The sequence below is a fragment of the Nesoenas mayeri genome, assembly GCF_963082525.1.
Source record: "Nesoenas mayeri genome assembly, chromosome: 1".
NCBI classification, from domain to species: Eukaryota; Metazoa; Chordata; class Aves; order Columbiformes; family Columbidae; genus Nesoenas; species Nesoenas mayeri.
Window position 1 is genome coordinate 73,002,166 of NC_137541.1, and position 16,664 is coordinate 73,018,829.

Below are 16,664 nucleotides of genomic sequence, written 5' to 3' on the forward strand. Positions count from 1 at the left end.
TACACAGAAGGGGTAATCATTCAGCCATCTTTCTAGCTTAAAAAGAGTCAAAGATTAAAAAACAAACAATTACCCAATGTAATTAATTTGAAAGGGGATTTTGGGGGGTACATTTAGAGGGAGGGGTTGCCCCCCTCTTCTGATCCAGGCAGTGTTTGTCATTCTTTGGCAGGAGCGACTAATTTATTGTCTGACTCTCCAATCTGGATTCATAGAGGGTGGCTTTCATTCCCTCCCCCACCACCAAAACTCTTCTGATGTGTTGTGTATTTGTTTGGGAAGGGAAAGAAGAGGGGGGGGAAGGGAGAAGGTTATGTGTTTCTGACCTGCTTTACTGCTTTTCAACTGAAAGTAAATTAATGCACACACTGGATTCCCCTCTGCTGTGCTGATTGGATCCTCGTGCCGATTAAATATTTCACACTGATAGAGAGATGCTGAAAGCACTCAGCTGGTAATGTGGTATGTACATCAGTGGTACAATAACTGACTTTCAGGTTAAAGTCAAACAAAACCCCCAGTTTGCTGCAGTTTTGATTAGAATGAGTTTCACTTTGAATTTAAATCCTTGAGCCTGCTGTAGCGATGGCTAATTAACTGAGATCTGATGGAGAGAGAGGAATACATTCTTACTTCTAATGACAGGCAGGCAGGAAGTTGTCAAAAAAAAAAATAAAAAGGAAAAAAAGAGAAAGAAAAAGGAGAAGAAACCAACAGACAAAAGAAGCCTTAAAAAAGCATATAATGCTGAGATTGTACTTCAGCACACGTAAACCGCCCTGCCCGCGTTTCACACTCGGCCTCCTTCTGCTCAAAGTCCGCCCCTGGAAAGGCTGTTTCGATCGAGTCCCAGATTTTCTTCAGCTATTTTTTTAATCCTCCTGACAGAAACTAACACCCGAATTCCACCTTCTCGGGCAGTCACTACCTCCTCGTTTATTAATTGCGCTTTTGGGGGCTGTATATAGGAAAGGGTGGGTGGGGTATGGGCTCTGCGCTGCGCTTCGAGGAGGAGAGGAGGAGGAGGAGGAAGGCTTCCTGCCCCTGGGTACCACACATCATCCCATGCTGCGGTGACCCCTCCCTGGGGGTCATTAGAAATACTTCTGTCGAGCAATTTCTCCTCCCTCCCCTCTTTTCTCCCCATCCCTTTCCTGTGCCCCAGCTTAAGCGTCGCAGGCAGAGCCCTTGCATCAAACTGACAGGTCATTTAGCGAGAGATTGGCAGGAGGAACCACCCCTGCCTTCCTTAAAAAAGCACCTTCTCCGTTGCACATCTTGAGCACCATTACACCAAAATGTAGTGTTTCAGAAACAGTGCATAAAACTTTTCCATGCAAGGGTCTTCATCCTTAGTTGTATGAAAACATGTTTTAATGTCTTCCTTTTGTGCAGAGGCGACCTGGTGCCCGAGGGTTGTATGCAAAGGGAAGCATTTTTTATGGGAGTCCAGACATAAAATAAGAGACTACGGAGCCTTTTGCCTCCATAAACATCCACCAGACTCCTGTGGGTTTCCGTGTATATGTACGTATAGATGCTTAGCCAAAGCCCTGCACATTTCTCTTTCAATGTGTAAAGTTATGCAGGTGGTTGGTTCGTGACTTAAGGCACAGATCAGGCAGGATCAGCCATGTATACAAGCGGCAACTTGGAAATACATGAGAAATACATGGAAATTCATGGGATTGTACCAAAATCCTAAGACATTATATTTAAGTGCCATAGCTGGTAGCCTGTCCACAATGCATTTGTGTGTTGTCACACTTTAGATATTAAATATTCCATTGTTCAAGAGAATTTTATTGTGACAATTGAGTAAATGAACAGAGGTCATGGCCCTCATTGCCGGAGAAGTCTGTTCAGCTGCTTTGCATGCGGGGTCTTAGATTAGTGCCGAATGTTAAATTATTAATTGTCAAGCCATCATTTTAGTTTGAAAGTGGATTGCCAGTCTCCTGCAAGCTAAATAAACTCTCAGGTTTATACCAAATGTTTTCTCTTAGCCATGGGGCCACTAAGGAAAAGAACTGACATTGCTCCGAAAACAATTGCAGTTTTTCACAGCGAAACTGCTTTGTCAGGAGAGAATCATTCTAGAAAGATTAATGGACTGAAGTCTCTATATACAGCATGTAGGTGTTAAAATATAAATGTGATCGACAGTGAATTTTAGGTCTCGTATTTTATGATGAAAATGTGAAGGTTTGTTCAGAGGCATGTGTCCGCTTTAAATCACTGCCACAGCAAAAAGCAGCCACTAGCTGAGTATTCTCCCATTGTAGGTTACGACCATATTCTTGTTTGGGATATACGTGCGAAGTTAAGTTGACATCAGATCAGTAAGGATTTGAAGATGTGACGTAAGCTGCAGCAGAGTAAAAATGAAGGAACCAAAGCCTTACACTAGAAGTGTTGCTGTCTGTGCAGAGTGCAGCTGGAGTCTGGATACACATACATGTGCATATGTGTAGTGTATGGCTCAGTGTGTGTAACACAACAGCACAGCTGCCTTCAAATCCTTGCTCCCTTTGCTCCTTCCATTTCTTTATTCACTAAACAGAATGATTCGTGGTATGTAAGGAGAAAAGTAGCATTTGAGTAACTGCTAGTAGGGTGGCTAAAACTGTTGCCTGGTTGCCTTTACGCCTGCAAACCTTTACAGCACAGACCTCAAGAGAAAGGAGGGGTTGGGAAGGGGGTTTACATGTACAAATAAATAGAAAGGCCAGAGTTATTTTGATACATATGGAAAAAAACATTAGCTCTGCTTTGAGTAGTTGAGACCATGCCACGTACAAGACGGGAAATCATAAACAAGCAGCAGCTTTCCAGCACATTGTAGTGTGTTTGCATGTGACTGGCATACATATTTCAAACTCCAGTTTGCCTGTGGCATCCTGCAGTGAAAATTAAAGTTGTGTTGCTACTGAAAAGGCGCTGCTTCAAAATTGGTGTATTGTGAGGACTGTTATACTGTGAATGAGAAGCAGCGACCTGCTTTCCAGCATTTAAAGCCAATATTTTTTTTCCCCTCTTTTTTGGCTCTTCCATTATATCAGCACGATTTCAGCTGCAGTGTCCAAAGATTGCTTAGTTTCTTATTATTCATCATTCCAAAAGTGCCAGAGAATACGTTATGCTGACTGATTCTCAAAATGCAGATTTTCTCTCTTTTTAAAAACCAAGACTATTCTTTTAATTAATCTGGCAGAAATAGAATACAGCAGATGTAGGTTTTGTTGAGGATTTTTTTAATCTCTCATATCATAATCTTTGTTTCTGCCAACACTCCTTTATCAATGTCTTCTTGAGGGTATAAAATAAAAATGGACATTACAAAGAAAAACTGCTCGTCTCCTACTAACATGATCTGATTAAGGGGGTTATTTCTCAAGTTTTAGTAGGTACATTTTCAGAAAATTAATAAATGAGACACAGAAGAGATACTGTAGCTGTTTTTCCCCAAACTGACAGTTTTTCTGTAACTCTCTTTTGGAAGGTAATATTAAGCACCTGATCCTTTGTATATGCCTTCCATATTTAGTTTCTAAAATTTGCAGTTATTTAAATACATTTAGCATAGTATTGTTCCCTGAGGAGGTGACTGGCGTGGGTTCATTGGTCTTTGCAAGCCTATCACAGGGATGCTTTTTGTTTTTCCTGTATTTACTTAGAAAAACCCCGAAACCTAAATGAAAACAAGTTTTGAATCAGAAGATACATGTTCAGTTTTAAAAGCATTTAATATTCATCTAAAATTAGACTGAAACAAGCAGTAACCCATGTTGCCTTAGCTTTTTTGTTGCATACATGTGAATAGAGAGCTTTTAATGCAGATAGGAGAACAGTAGAAATGGGTTGGATGGTAGTTTGAGTAGTGAATTTTTTTCTTTGTTTGCAGCATTTCTGCTTCTATACTTCTTGATACCATTTCTTCCTTTGGAACAAGATAAAAAGCAACTACTTGCTATTGACTTGTGTCAGGAAAGTCATAATCTACTTCTGCTTATTTACTTGCATTTCCGCTAAGCTACCAAGTATTGCATGGGATCATGGAGTTCTGTTTGCTTGGATGTTTTCTGTTGCTGAACTGCCAGAGAGAAAAGTAAAGCTTTACTAATGCCATTAGAATATTACACATTAGAAATTTTATTTAAGTGAAAATCTGAAACCAGTACAGTAGCAGTATTTTCATAGGAGGTTTTTCATTCCGTAATAAAAATATTCACATTTCTGAGGACAGATATTAAAATGTATTTCAATACAGTGACCTATCAGGGATTGCAAATGCCCTTAGTTCCACAAAAAAAGAAACCCTGGTGCCACTGACGTCAGGAGCAAACCTCTGGTTGTCTGCAGCAGAGCTAGGATTTTACTCATGGACTAACTCCTGTTAGGTAATGAATTTATAGCACTGTAACCAACTACAGCATCTTCTGACAGTCTGTGAGATTAGAGTTTTTCACATGACAGAAATAAAAACAAAAATACAACCACAAAGCTGAACTCTTAATCTGAAAGCTTTGTATGACTGTACAGGTTAATAAGGGGCTGCACAAGGAGGTTTTTGGTAGAGTTCAGCTCATACCTACATGCAGTCGTTTCACATCTGTAGCAACATACCAGTACAAGGAACACCGGTGGAAAATTGTACAACGAGATGGAGAATTAGTTGTTTTATACAATTTTGTCGTAAGCAACTTTTTCCACCTACATAAAACACACAGCAGCTTCTTGGCTTTCACTTGAGTACTTTTAAACTAACAACCAGGTATATTTCTGTGCTGAAAGAAAAGTTCTTTCCTCTTCAAACCATCTATGACATGCAACAGCATAGTTTGAGGAAAATATTGCCTATGGTTCCTTGGGATGACTGTTAGGGTAATAGAAAATGAAAGGTAAAGACAAAAATGAACAAAGCTTAAACAATTTATATGAAGTTATGATTACTAGAATAATGCAGACATTAAAAAGATCATTTCTTTGTATTAAAATATTAAGCAGGTATCTCTGATACAGTGCATGCCTGGTATTCCATATAAACATAAACCCTACAGTTCCTGGAGCAAATATATTTGACAATTAAGTCTTTACAGCCTTACAGTGTAAAATGGGTTTAAAGGTAAGAAGGAAGGTATTTCCTTAAAAGTCAGTTTTTTACTACTAGGCTTGTACTTCATGCCCAGGAGTAAGATTGTCACCGAACTAAGCATGTCTGTAACTTTATATATATATCTGCATATATACAAATATACATGCACACTGTATTTTAAACAAGCACAGTTGACAAAAAAACAATGACTTTAATAGTACAGCAGCAGACCTAGACAGGGGGTGACATTTCCTGAAAGGTGACACGAGATGCAATTCCACTGAAGCCAATGGGACTGGTCAGCGAAAAAAGTTAAACATGGGCAGAAGCCTTTGCAGGATTAAGCACCTTTGATGTCAGCTCTTGTAAAAATGAGATGTTTAATACTTCAAAGTACAAAAAGAGGCTTGAACCAGAATTATTTTTTTCCACATATACGTAACCTTCCCAAATGGCATTAAATAATCTCAGAAGCTGTTCTTATTAAAGTGCAACAGCTTTATAAAAAGTGAGCATTTTGCAGACACTGGCATTCACCATGTGGCAGTTTCACAGTGCCTATAGAAATCTGAAATACAAGTCTTGTAAGAGATACTGGAAACAGAGCATAATCAATGTATTCCTGTTACAGATGACAGAATAGCCACTCTGTAGAAATTTGAAAGTACAATTGTTAAGAAAAGCAGAGAACTGTGAGCTATGGAGAAAAGTTAGCTTGAGGAAAAAAAAAGGCAAAACACTGGAAAAATAATAGAAGTTTGTGAGAAGGAAAAAAGTTAAAGGGGAAACAAAAGAATGACTCCAAATTAAGTCAGGGTTAAGGAACATGAGATGTAAGCAAGCACTGGAGTGCGGCAAGCATGTGTAATGGATTTCGAGACTAACGGAACAGAAAGTTGAAAAGAGCATTCTTTACGTCTAAAAGCCTTTTATTATTAATTAAAGCTACAGTATTATCTAGACCTATAGCAGAATCATTAGTTCCAGGCATAAAGAGATACCAAAGGAAAAAAAAAAGACTGAAAACCCCGAGTGAAACCGCAAGTTCCCGAGCGAGCAGGGGAAGCCCAGCCTTGCCCCTGCCCGCCGCCTGTCCCTTCCAAGGAAGGAACCGCAGCAGCAAATCCCCGCTCGGTGCGGGCAGGGCCGGGGCGCTCCGGCCGCGGGGGCTCGGCCGGCTGGGGGGCAGAGCGGCGGCGGGGGCCGGGGGGGGACCGGGGTCCAGCTGCAGCCCGGCGGGTGACGATGCCGCTTCTCTCTCCGCTTCTCTCCCCCGGCAGAAGCTGGCGGTGCGGAGCTGCCCCGCGGCCGTGCTGGTGGGCAGCGGCGCCAGCGGCAGCGCCAAACCCGGCGGCGTCCCGGCGCTCCTCAAGGCACCCGGCGGCGGCGGGAGCCCCAGCGGCAGCCCCGGGCAGGGCCTGGCCATCTCCGTCCTGCCGGCCAAGGCTCCCATCGCGATGGTGACGGCGCACCTCAACGGCGGGCTGGGCTGCAGCGCCGCGGAGCCTCCGCAGAGCGCCCCCATCAACCTGCAGACCACGGCCAAGCTGGTCGGCGCCCGCCAGCCGCCCGAGCTCGGCTCCAACGCCCAGGTAACGCCGGGCGGGCGGGGGGCGGCGCGCTGCGGGCTCCGCCGCCGCGGGGGGCGGGAGGGGCGGGCGGGGGCGGGGCCGGCGCCCTGACGGGGCGCGGAGGGGCGGCTGCTGGGGGGGGGTTACAGGGTTGGGGGACGAGGGAGCTCTGAAGTACCGGGGTGGTGGTGGCTTGCCTCTCCTTCCAGGTGTCCCCGGGGCACGGAGACTCGCCCTGCTGCCCTGGAAGGGGGAGGGCTTCTTCCTCTGGTGCTATGCGGACCCTCTGCCCCACAGCCAGTGTGGGTGTTTGCCCCTTTTGGACTCCCCAGCACTGCCCGGGGTAGACTAGGTGCAGAGCAGGCAGGGGAGGAGGGAGCGGGGCTGAAGCACAGTGCTGAGAGTGCCCGGTGGGTTTGGGGGACAGGCAGGTCCCCTCGCCCCTGCCAGCGTGGACGGGATGGGAGCCCTAGTTGAGAAGAGCTGCACCAAGGGATGGGGACTTGGCTACCTCTTGTTGCTTTCCCCCAGTTGCCCACCTTCGCTGGCTACTTTTCTGATTAAGAAGCAGTCTTTAATAACAAGGTGTATGTAAAGAATTGTTATTTGACATGTTGTGAGCTTAGATACTGGTCGCAGATCTGGCTGTGCCATCATTTCAGGTATCCTTGGTGTGGTGCCAGTGTCTTCCCTCACTTAGGCAGAGTGAGTGAAAGCACAAACTCTATGGGAGCTGCCAGGCTGTTGCTTCCAGGACCAGGTGTATGTATATGTTTAATGCTTATATTCACTGTAATCTAAATATGAAATAAATGAATTTAATTATTGAAGGGAGAGTGAAAGAAGAAGGGGTGCTGCTTGCTGGACACATCGTTCTATGCAGTCCATTAACAGCCACAAAAGACAAGTTTTTACTCCAGTCCTGGTGTGTCTCAGGAGAGGGAAATGATGCTAATTAAGTTAAAATGTGAAGAAAGTGACAAATTTTTCCTAAAACTTTGGAGAAGAGGATGTAAACTCCTGTTGCTGGCAATTGGAAATGTGGATTTCTTTTATACTTTCTGCACGCAGAGGCTGTGGTAGCCTGGTTTTGTGTACTTTAAATCCCCTTCACAAGCTCAGGATATGAACCTCTAATAATCAGGAAAAGAATACAATATGGATAAGGGTAACAGGCAAACTTTGTCTGAAGGTGTTTGTAGATCAAGGTTATGTTGGAATGCGTGAGGCATTTTTATACTCAGGAAGCCACTTCCTAAACACTGGACAGGGAATGACCATCACCTACTGCATCCCCTAACAAATGAAAAGCACATCCAGCCACTTTGGGAACCAAATAGTCCTGTCACTTTTTCTGGAGAAATGGCATTGTCTTTAGCTGTTGCACTAAAGTAGCTGTGTGCTGTGTGGGGAATTTGGTTTTGAATTACCATTCTGTATTCATGCTGGGTAATTTCCTTTATTGAAGGTGTTGTTTATGCTTTACTGAAAAGATACTTGAAGCTATCTCAGTAGATATTTCTTAGAATCCTGGAAAATAACTATATAAATGATAATCATATAAAAGATAAAAGTTTCAATATTTCAATGGCCTATCATTTTGTGAAGGACTATCTTTTACTGTCACTGTCAGGAGCTATAGGAAGAAAAGAATCAAAACAGTGAAGGAAGAAGCTTGAAATAACATCTAATGTATTTAGCTTGAATAGTGAAATAACGGTCCCAGGTGCTTGAGAACAGTGCCAGTTAGAACAGTCGGCTGCAAACTTGTAACTTCTGCAAGTGGTGTTAGAGGAAAAGACTTTCTAACCTGGGAAGCTGTTGTGCTCTTGAATTGTCCACGGTGCTTCCCATTTATCTTTTCCAAAGGGCAAACGGGTCGCACTTCCACCTTCCACATCCCCAGACGTGCTGCGGTCAGCGGTGTGTTGCAGCCTGCTGAAGCAAAGCCTTTGGTGCTTGTGCCCTGTTTCTGTTCTGTGTTCTCTCAAACATGAAACAGCGTTTGCCCTGGCATTGCAACCTTTCTCTCAAAAAACACATTTGTTTTAAGCAGAAGCTTACTATTATTGGAATGGGAATATTGTCCAGAATTTGGGGTTTGCCTTGGTTTTGCTAGAGGAAGAGCTCCAGTGTTTTTCTTTAGAAAACTGTAGTTTTGTGATTTAGTGTCTTTGATCATGATAGTAACTTATGGAAGAAGAAGCTGAGCAATGGCAGGTTCCTGAAGCAGATGACTGTAGTGGCTTTATATTTTGAGAATAGTAAGCAGGCATGGATAAACACAATTAGAAATATTGAATGTATCAAATGCAAGCTGACCTTTGGTCCTAAACTGTCAGAAAGCTTAGTGCTGGATTGCATGTTAATTATCACTCCTGTACCCAAATTAAATATTATTTGCAAGGTTTCTTTTTCTGTTCCGATATATATAAATAAAATAACTCTTCTTGCTTCATGTTTGGTATTCTTGATTGTTCCTGGAGTGGTGATTACAAATCAGTAGCAGTAAGTCCTGAGCTACTAGCACTGTAGTGTCAGAGGGAAATTTCATTGTTGATATATATTAATAAGCATTTACTTTCCCTTTTTTTTTTTTTTAGTTTGTTTTTGTGGCTTTGTTATTGCTCAGAAAAATATTTTTTTCTGCTGAAATGTATGAAGTTTGTGAGATGGGGGTTAATGGCAACCTTCTGCAAACTGGGTTAAGGTGGCAAGCTGATAGTAGTAAATGAGATTACTGGTGTAGTGTAGCCTATTCCTCTGCATCTGCAAAGTGAGAGAAAGGGCAAGGGCATGAAGTATAATGTTATGAGTTTCTGAACAGTGGTTTCTACTTGAAAGCATTTAAGGAGATCAGGATGTGTAAACGGTCATCTCAAGTAGTATCTAGCAGGAAGAATGAAATGCTAAATGAAACTCAGCAGAAAAAATAGGGCATCAAACACTACAATCTAAATACAGAACTTTCAAATATAAATAGGATTAAATGTAAGTTTGTTACACAATTTTCATTTGGGCAGCTGCGTGTCAGCAGTTTCATTGTAGGTTGTTGTCTACCCAGCAGATTTTTAAAGTTATTTTGAAATGTTGTTGACTGTAATGGAAGCCGTATCTGCATTGAAAAAAGGGTATCTTAATAAATACACGCATAACACATACTGGAGGATTATTTAGGTATTTATCACATCTTTTATTAGAAGCAGGAAATGTTGTGATATTAGCAATGACTGAAATCTGTAAGCATTGGAAATCATGAGCTCCACAAACTAGCACTAGGTCTACGCTATTCCTTGGCAGCCTTTCAGTGTCAATCGAGTTTGTGAAGACATGACTGATGGAGCTACACTGATGGAAGCGTACATGCAGGGATGTCATGAGTACAGCTCTTTCTCCCGCTTAGAGAAATGAAGCTTGGAGCTTCATTTGGATGATCTGAAGCAAGTTATGTTGGCAAAAGCTGAATTTTGCTGGCATAAGCTGAATTTTGCTGGCATATGCTGTATACACGCTAGGAGTGCTTTGCCTTCAGAGAATAACTATTGCTGTTCCATATAAAGAATACCCTAGAGCTACTGGATAGTTGTAGGATATCACCATGCCTGTACCTACAAAGTACTCATAGTATAAAGATTTTAATATAAACCTCTCAAATTATATTTTTATTGTAATTGTATTCGTGTGCTATTGGTTATTTCCTATCCTAGCCACCATTTCCTGACTGAAAGCAGGATCTGAGGTTGCTTTGCTGAAGGACAAAGTCCCATCTGCTGTGCTGGAACAATGTACTGGGTAAAGAAAATGCTCCTCTGCTACCTCCTCATTAGCTTCTAAATAGCAAAACCGAGGGCCAGCAGGCATCCCAGAACCTAGTTTGGTGAAAGCAGAAAGCCTTTTGGCCATTCAAAAGACAGTTGGATCATCCAGCTATTGGGAGAACAAGCGAAGAGGGGGGAATGCAGCTGTCAGACCACTTGGCTGCTTTTCAGGCACTGTAGCGAAAGAAGAAAGCACTGGAAGGGCACCTCTGCGCTGGACCACAGAGCCCCATGATACGGCGACAAAGTGGCTTCACGTAAACGTGGCACAGAGTGGCTGTGCAGAGGCCAGTGGATGTCCTGGAAGCAGTACACTGGGGATGGCTCGAGGTAACCTTTGCCTCTCAGGCAGCCCCGCTTCTCTAGTTCCAGAGAGATGTTGTTTGCAGCTAGCCTGGCTATCTCTGCACAGCCCAGTGGTGCTGGCTTTAAACTTACCCATAGCCTTGGAATGAGGGTGCTGCCAGAACTGGCTCTTGCTTTGTCACCATAAACAGCATTCTCTGTGTTTATCTGTCATGTGTTCTATGTGCACTGGTCACCTACTATAAGTCCCAGAGGCTTCTAAAGTGCAAAGTAGTTATTAGGTGCAGGAACATTTGGATACTGCTGTTATGAAAGAGCTGTCTCTTCTTTGTGATCCTGGTGTGATGCTCTCTCCCCTGTTACTCCATGCAGCTCTTAGAAAACATGTTAGGAAGGCACTGACTCACTGTCCATCAGGACCCTACAAGCAATAGCATAAAATCTGCCTTCTGCTCCTCTCTGTGCTTTCCTTCCCACACGTGGATTCCCTGGATCAGCTGGAGAAAAGTTTGGCAAACTACCCCATGCACGTGTGCTGTTGTGTCTTGGGGCTTGTCTATACACGGAGGTTATTTCAAACTAAAATACAGTATGAGGATTTACAGTGCTATAAATTCTTGGCAAGATAGTAAACTGTTCTCCACAAATGCTTCGTTAACTCCACAGCTCAAAGAACTACTTATATCCATGTTTAGATTGAGCAGGCTCCATTGGCATCCATTTTTTTTCAGGAAAAGTGGCTTTTATACGTGTAGGAGGATGGTCATATATACTTCTTAGATACCTGTATATTCAATTTACTAGAAAAAGCTGCATTCCAGAAGTTTAAGGACATACCTCTGCCTGTGGTGGCCATTTTTCAGAATAATTTATTTGTAGAATGATTTATTACCTTTCTCTTCACCATCCCACTTATAGTGCTCCACTCTAGTGTCTGTAAAAGTGCTTCCTCTGTAACTGGAAATCCACCTGCATGTATGACTAAGTCTTTTTGGCTTTTATTTATTATTTGTACTGCAGTAGTACTTAGAGGTTTTATTTATAGATATATTTATCCGTATTGGTTATGTGGCTATATTTAGCTTTTTTTTTTTTCTATAATTCATGTTACCACAGTGTCTAAGAACATAGCAATAGTTAATTTATCCTCACAATATGGAGTTATTATGACTAAGGTGCTATTATTCCACATTTAGCTGTTAGAAAACTGAGAAACAAATAATGCATTTATGCTTCTTCACAGGAAGCTCCCAAGAGTTGCCTTAGGCAGGATCTCTGTATTGACAGCCGCACTACTGGCCTTTTTGGTCACTTTTTGGTCACTTTGAGAATGCATCAGACATGTCCATGCTGCACGTGGCATCCTTGGGAACAAGAACTGTCCCGCAAGTCCTTAGAGGATGTCACCACCCCTTTTAGCCCTCGCCATAGCTCTTTACCCATCTCTCCCATACATCTTGATCTGCTGCTTAATCATCATCATCCACATTGATCTCAATGTGCCAACATGCAGGCAGAAATGATGGCTACTCAGGACAAGGAAGGACAAAAGAAAGATCCACATGCTACACATAGACCTAGGTGAGGGGAAAAGTAAAGACACTGTATTATGGATTAGGAGCACTATGGTCATTTGGCAACCTGCAGGAGGACCAGCAGTCTTGTTTGCACCAGAAGTGTGTCAGGCTCTCTCTAATGTACCAAAAAAAAAATGTTGCACTTCTGGAGTCTGTGGCTTCTGGTCTTATTGGTACACTAGTTATGTCTTTCTCCAGGTATTGGTACACTAGTTATGTCTTTCTCGTGAGCAATGGCTCACGAACTTAAAGATGTTGAAGGGTTTTGTTGAGGCGTTACTTGAGTTTCATTTTATCTGGCACTGTGCTGGTTTCTGGCTATCTCTCCTGGAGGAACAGAGCAGTGATTGTTCTGTGTGTTTGACAGTTCCTACTGACTTTCTTCAAATTGTGCCTTTTTTTTACAATCTCCTCAAATGTGAAGAAGGGGTTTTGTCTCCTGGTGGGGCCAAACTAGCACTCTGAGCCATCTGCTTTCGCCAGTTTATGAGAGCAACTTGGTGTGGTAACAGTGTTCTATTAGAAATAACAGTACAGGGGATAACTACACAAAAATCCTGTAGCAGGATTTTGAACAGACAAACCCCAGGCTGAGATGGTTATGGTACTGCCCATTTCATCATGCCCATGGGTTCAGAAACATCCAGATTGCTCTTAAGAACTAAAATCCTTCTCTGGGATCGCACTTGAACTGCTGTGCAGGACAGTAGCATGAATACGGAATTTTGCACCGAGAGCTTTGCAGTGATTGTGACTGGCAGAGGTAGTGACTGAGATTCTCTGAAGTATTCCCTGTCCTAAATCCCATTGGAAATTCTGCTTGTGGTACCTGGGCCCAAGTGTCTTGCCTGGGGACACACAGACACCCTTACAGAGCACAGAGTTGAAACAGAGTCTTATTGGCGTATCAACTACTCGATTAACCTTCCTGTTTGGTCTCCATGGCAGACACTGAAGGCATACCTGTTGGAGCAAGTGTCTGCTAAAGGGCATATGATACAAGCAACCAAGACAAAATTTGTGGGGGAATCAGTGCAGAGAGATGAAGTGACTTCTGGGGGTCACACAGCAGGAGAGAGCCCAGATTCATCCATCACTATCCTATATTTCATCTAGCAGACCACATCTCTCAGGCTTTCAGAAGGATGTCAGCCAAACTGTGAGTATGGGTAGGACAAAGACATTGGGTTATTTTGGTTTTCGACCTCAAGGGTTTCAGTATCACATGTTCAGTCTCCTGGATCATCCTTTAATAGCTTTAAGGCTAAGTTGTCTTCAGGAGATATTTGTAAATGTAGAAGAGGAGAGGTGGCTCAGCCAAATTAAATTAAGAATAATAACAAAGAAAAAGATGGGGAGAGGGGCAATCCCAAGGATTCACAGACCCACACACAATCCAGTGTTCCATTCTGTCATTTGGGCTGTACTAACTTTTAACTATACCACTAGAATGTTGTCAAGAGTACAGTAATTTTAGGAAATGAATTATAGACTATATGTGACAGATTCTGCTTGTATTTACACCATCTTAGTTGCAGGCTTCTTAAGGGAGGTACACAAATTTATTCCACGTTTAAATATGGTTAGTAAGAGCAGGATTTGGCCTTACTACTCTGATATATACTGCATAAAAGCACTTTAAAATTTGTATTTCTTGCTAAATAGCATACAGTTACATCCTTTCAGGTTAATTAAACCGTTTTGCAATGCCGGTTGCTGTTGATGGGATATTTAAATGTCAGATTCAGAATAAGCACTTATGCTTCGTGATTATAAATGGCTTCCTTTTAAGTATCCCAGACATATGTATATGGTCAATGCATCTGAAGTGTGTGGATTTCTGCTTTTCTCAATCCGCGTTTTCATTTGGTCTACAATAGGCTCAAACACGCACTGGTATCAAAGCCTAAATAAAGACTCTCAGCAACTGAATAAAACCTGATTAGGCCCAACATGGTATTCCTTACATAACCAAAAATTTCCAGTGAAGGGTGTGCAGTATTCAGCAGGAAAGTATAAGAAAAGTGGACTCACACTGACTGTCTGATGCCTTTTTGTTAGAATCTAGGAGCAACCTTTCTAAATTTGTTCCTGTGGGAACTGGCAAGCAAACACCACTCTGCCAGAATTTAAATGACCAGGAAACAATAGCAAGACCCAATTTTGGAGACTGTACTACGTATGATTCCATCCTCTGCGACCTCTATGTCACTAAAGGTCCACTCTGCAGGTTTATGTGGAGTGGGATGTAGGTATGGATGTGCTACTTCAGTGTTTATGGAATGGATTTTCCTCCTACAAGTGTCTGGAAAGAGCCTCTAATGAGGAATGTGAGTGGAGGATGACTACAGCTACTTTCATTTTGTCAGTGATTCCTGATAATACAGAAGAACGATGGAGCGCTCAGCCTATTTGTATATCTAGGTCTTTATAGGCAGAAGTAATTAACTGGCCTGTGTATAGGGAACCAAACAAAAGAGACCAGGTTAAGGAGGAAAATGCATTAGCTTGAAAATCAAACCTTTTCTTGAGAGCTATTTTAACTTGTTAATAAGGAGAGTCTTAAAATGTAGGAATATATAGGCAGTCCCCTTATGGAAGTTCCTGTGATATTTTTATACATGCTTATCTATCATCCATGTAAACAAAGTTCTGAGTCCCTTGTACTAATGCTGAGAGTTTATAGCACATTATTGTTTTGACGCTAATCAGAGTAACTCCCATGGAGAGCTTTGATGCACTTCAGAAAACCAAAGAATGCTCTGAAAATGGTAATACACTGTAGCTATTTCATTGTAATTGGAGGCTGTCTGTGCCTCACGGAAATTACCAGTCAAGCATTCTTGAAAATGTCAGAATTTTCAAGTTAGTTCCATTTAAAATGGGGGAGCAAGAATGTGAGGGGATGGATAGAAAATGTGAGGGCTATGTGATTCAAACTTGAAGTGCAGTTTGTAATAATGAAAGATGATCAACTTTGGGGGTGGAGAAATCATCTCCTAGGTTTTCTAAATTACAGGATGCATAAAAACATCCACTTATTCTACATGTACTGTTACTTTAATAAAAGGCACCACTTTAGGAAATTAAAGGCTTTGGAATATCGCCAAACGTTTTAGTTCTATTTGTCGTCAAAAGGTGGGATTTTTTTCATTATTCATGGAGCTTGTGGGGTAGTTGAATAATTTGCAGGAATTTGAGTGTTTGATACCAGACTGCAAACTCTATTTATCTTCTTTCAATGCTCATATTGCAAATATAAGCATGATAAGATTTCCTGTTCATGTTATAACTGTGTCAGGATTCGGCAATTGGTCTGCTACTAATCTCATAATGTGCATTTGTGTCTATATTTAAATTAATTGGAAAACTATATCTGAAAATACTGCTCTTAAATTATTTTATGTATAAATGGGGAGGAGGGAAAGGGAGGCTAGATGGTGTAAATACAGAGTGCTCATGAACGCTCAAGTAGTAAATAGAAATATCTTAGAAGCCATTCCTGACAGTAATAAAGACAGCAATTTGATTTCATCTGTGGATAATAAACTGGTTTCACATTGCAATAAAAGCGGTGCTTATGCTATATTAATATTTATTAGCACTTATTGATGTTAGGGTTTAGTTGTTGTCTTTTCTTCACATCACAGCCATTTTATAAAAATTCAAGTTAAATTGCTACACAACAAGCAATTAAAAATGTTTGTGCATGTGAAAGAAAAACGTATTTGTCTGTGGAGATATTCCTGTAAGGAAGGGCAGACCCTTACTGCCTAAGAATCTAGAGAGCTGTGCTCAAAATTATGGAGTTACGTGAGTTTCCATTAGTTAAAGATTTGGCACTCTGAATGCATATTTCAACACGTAAGCACTATTCTGCTGTTTATATCAGAGCTGTTTGTATGAATTTCCTGTTGTTTAACAATATATTTTTGTATTCCTTGCTTTGACTGTGTGCGGTGCCTCATAAAAGTAAGAGATTATATATTATACTCGGTGGCCTTTTTTTGTGACGTATGAAGGTTTGACAACTTGCAGGATAATGTGAGTCAGAAAGTGATCTGATCCAAATTTAACCAAATTTGTTCATCTCTAAATTTAGAGAACAGCTGAATGGCAAGGCAGTTATATTTGAATTTCCATCAGTGACAAGGACAGAGTGTTGGCGGATGCCTGTTAACAGCTATATCGTGTGGTTTTGGTACTCATATGTGTGTGTATGGGTGGGAAAAGACTGGTTACTAACTTTTATTTATCATGAGCCTGTTTCTTCTTTGACTGCTTTTAAATCACTCTT

General features: G+C 41.7%; 1 protein-coding gene across 4 annotated transcripts in view; it reads left to right on the top strand.

Moving 5' to 3' along the window:
* Positions 1-16,664, top strand: part of PHF21B (PHD finger protein 21B) — a gene marked incomplete at its 3' end in the record, with an annotated part of 163,991 nt that overhangs the window by 93,755 nt on the left and 53,572 nt on the right. For 2 of the 4 annotated variants that reach the window (XM_080363723.1, XM_080363724.1), the window contains one exon: positions 6,376-6,687. The exons of the other annotated variants lie outside the window; for them this stretch is intronic. In XM_080363723.1, coding sequence (XP_080219849.1) covers positions 6,376-6,687 — 312 coding nt within the window. The remainder of the gene's footprint in view (positions 1-6,375; positions 6,688-16,664) is intronic. 4 annotated transcript variants of the gene reach the window in all.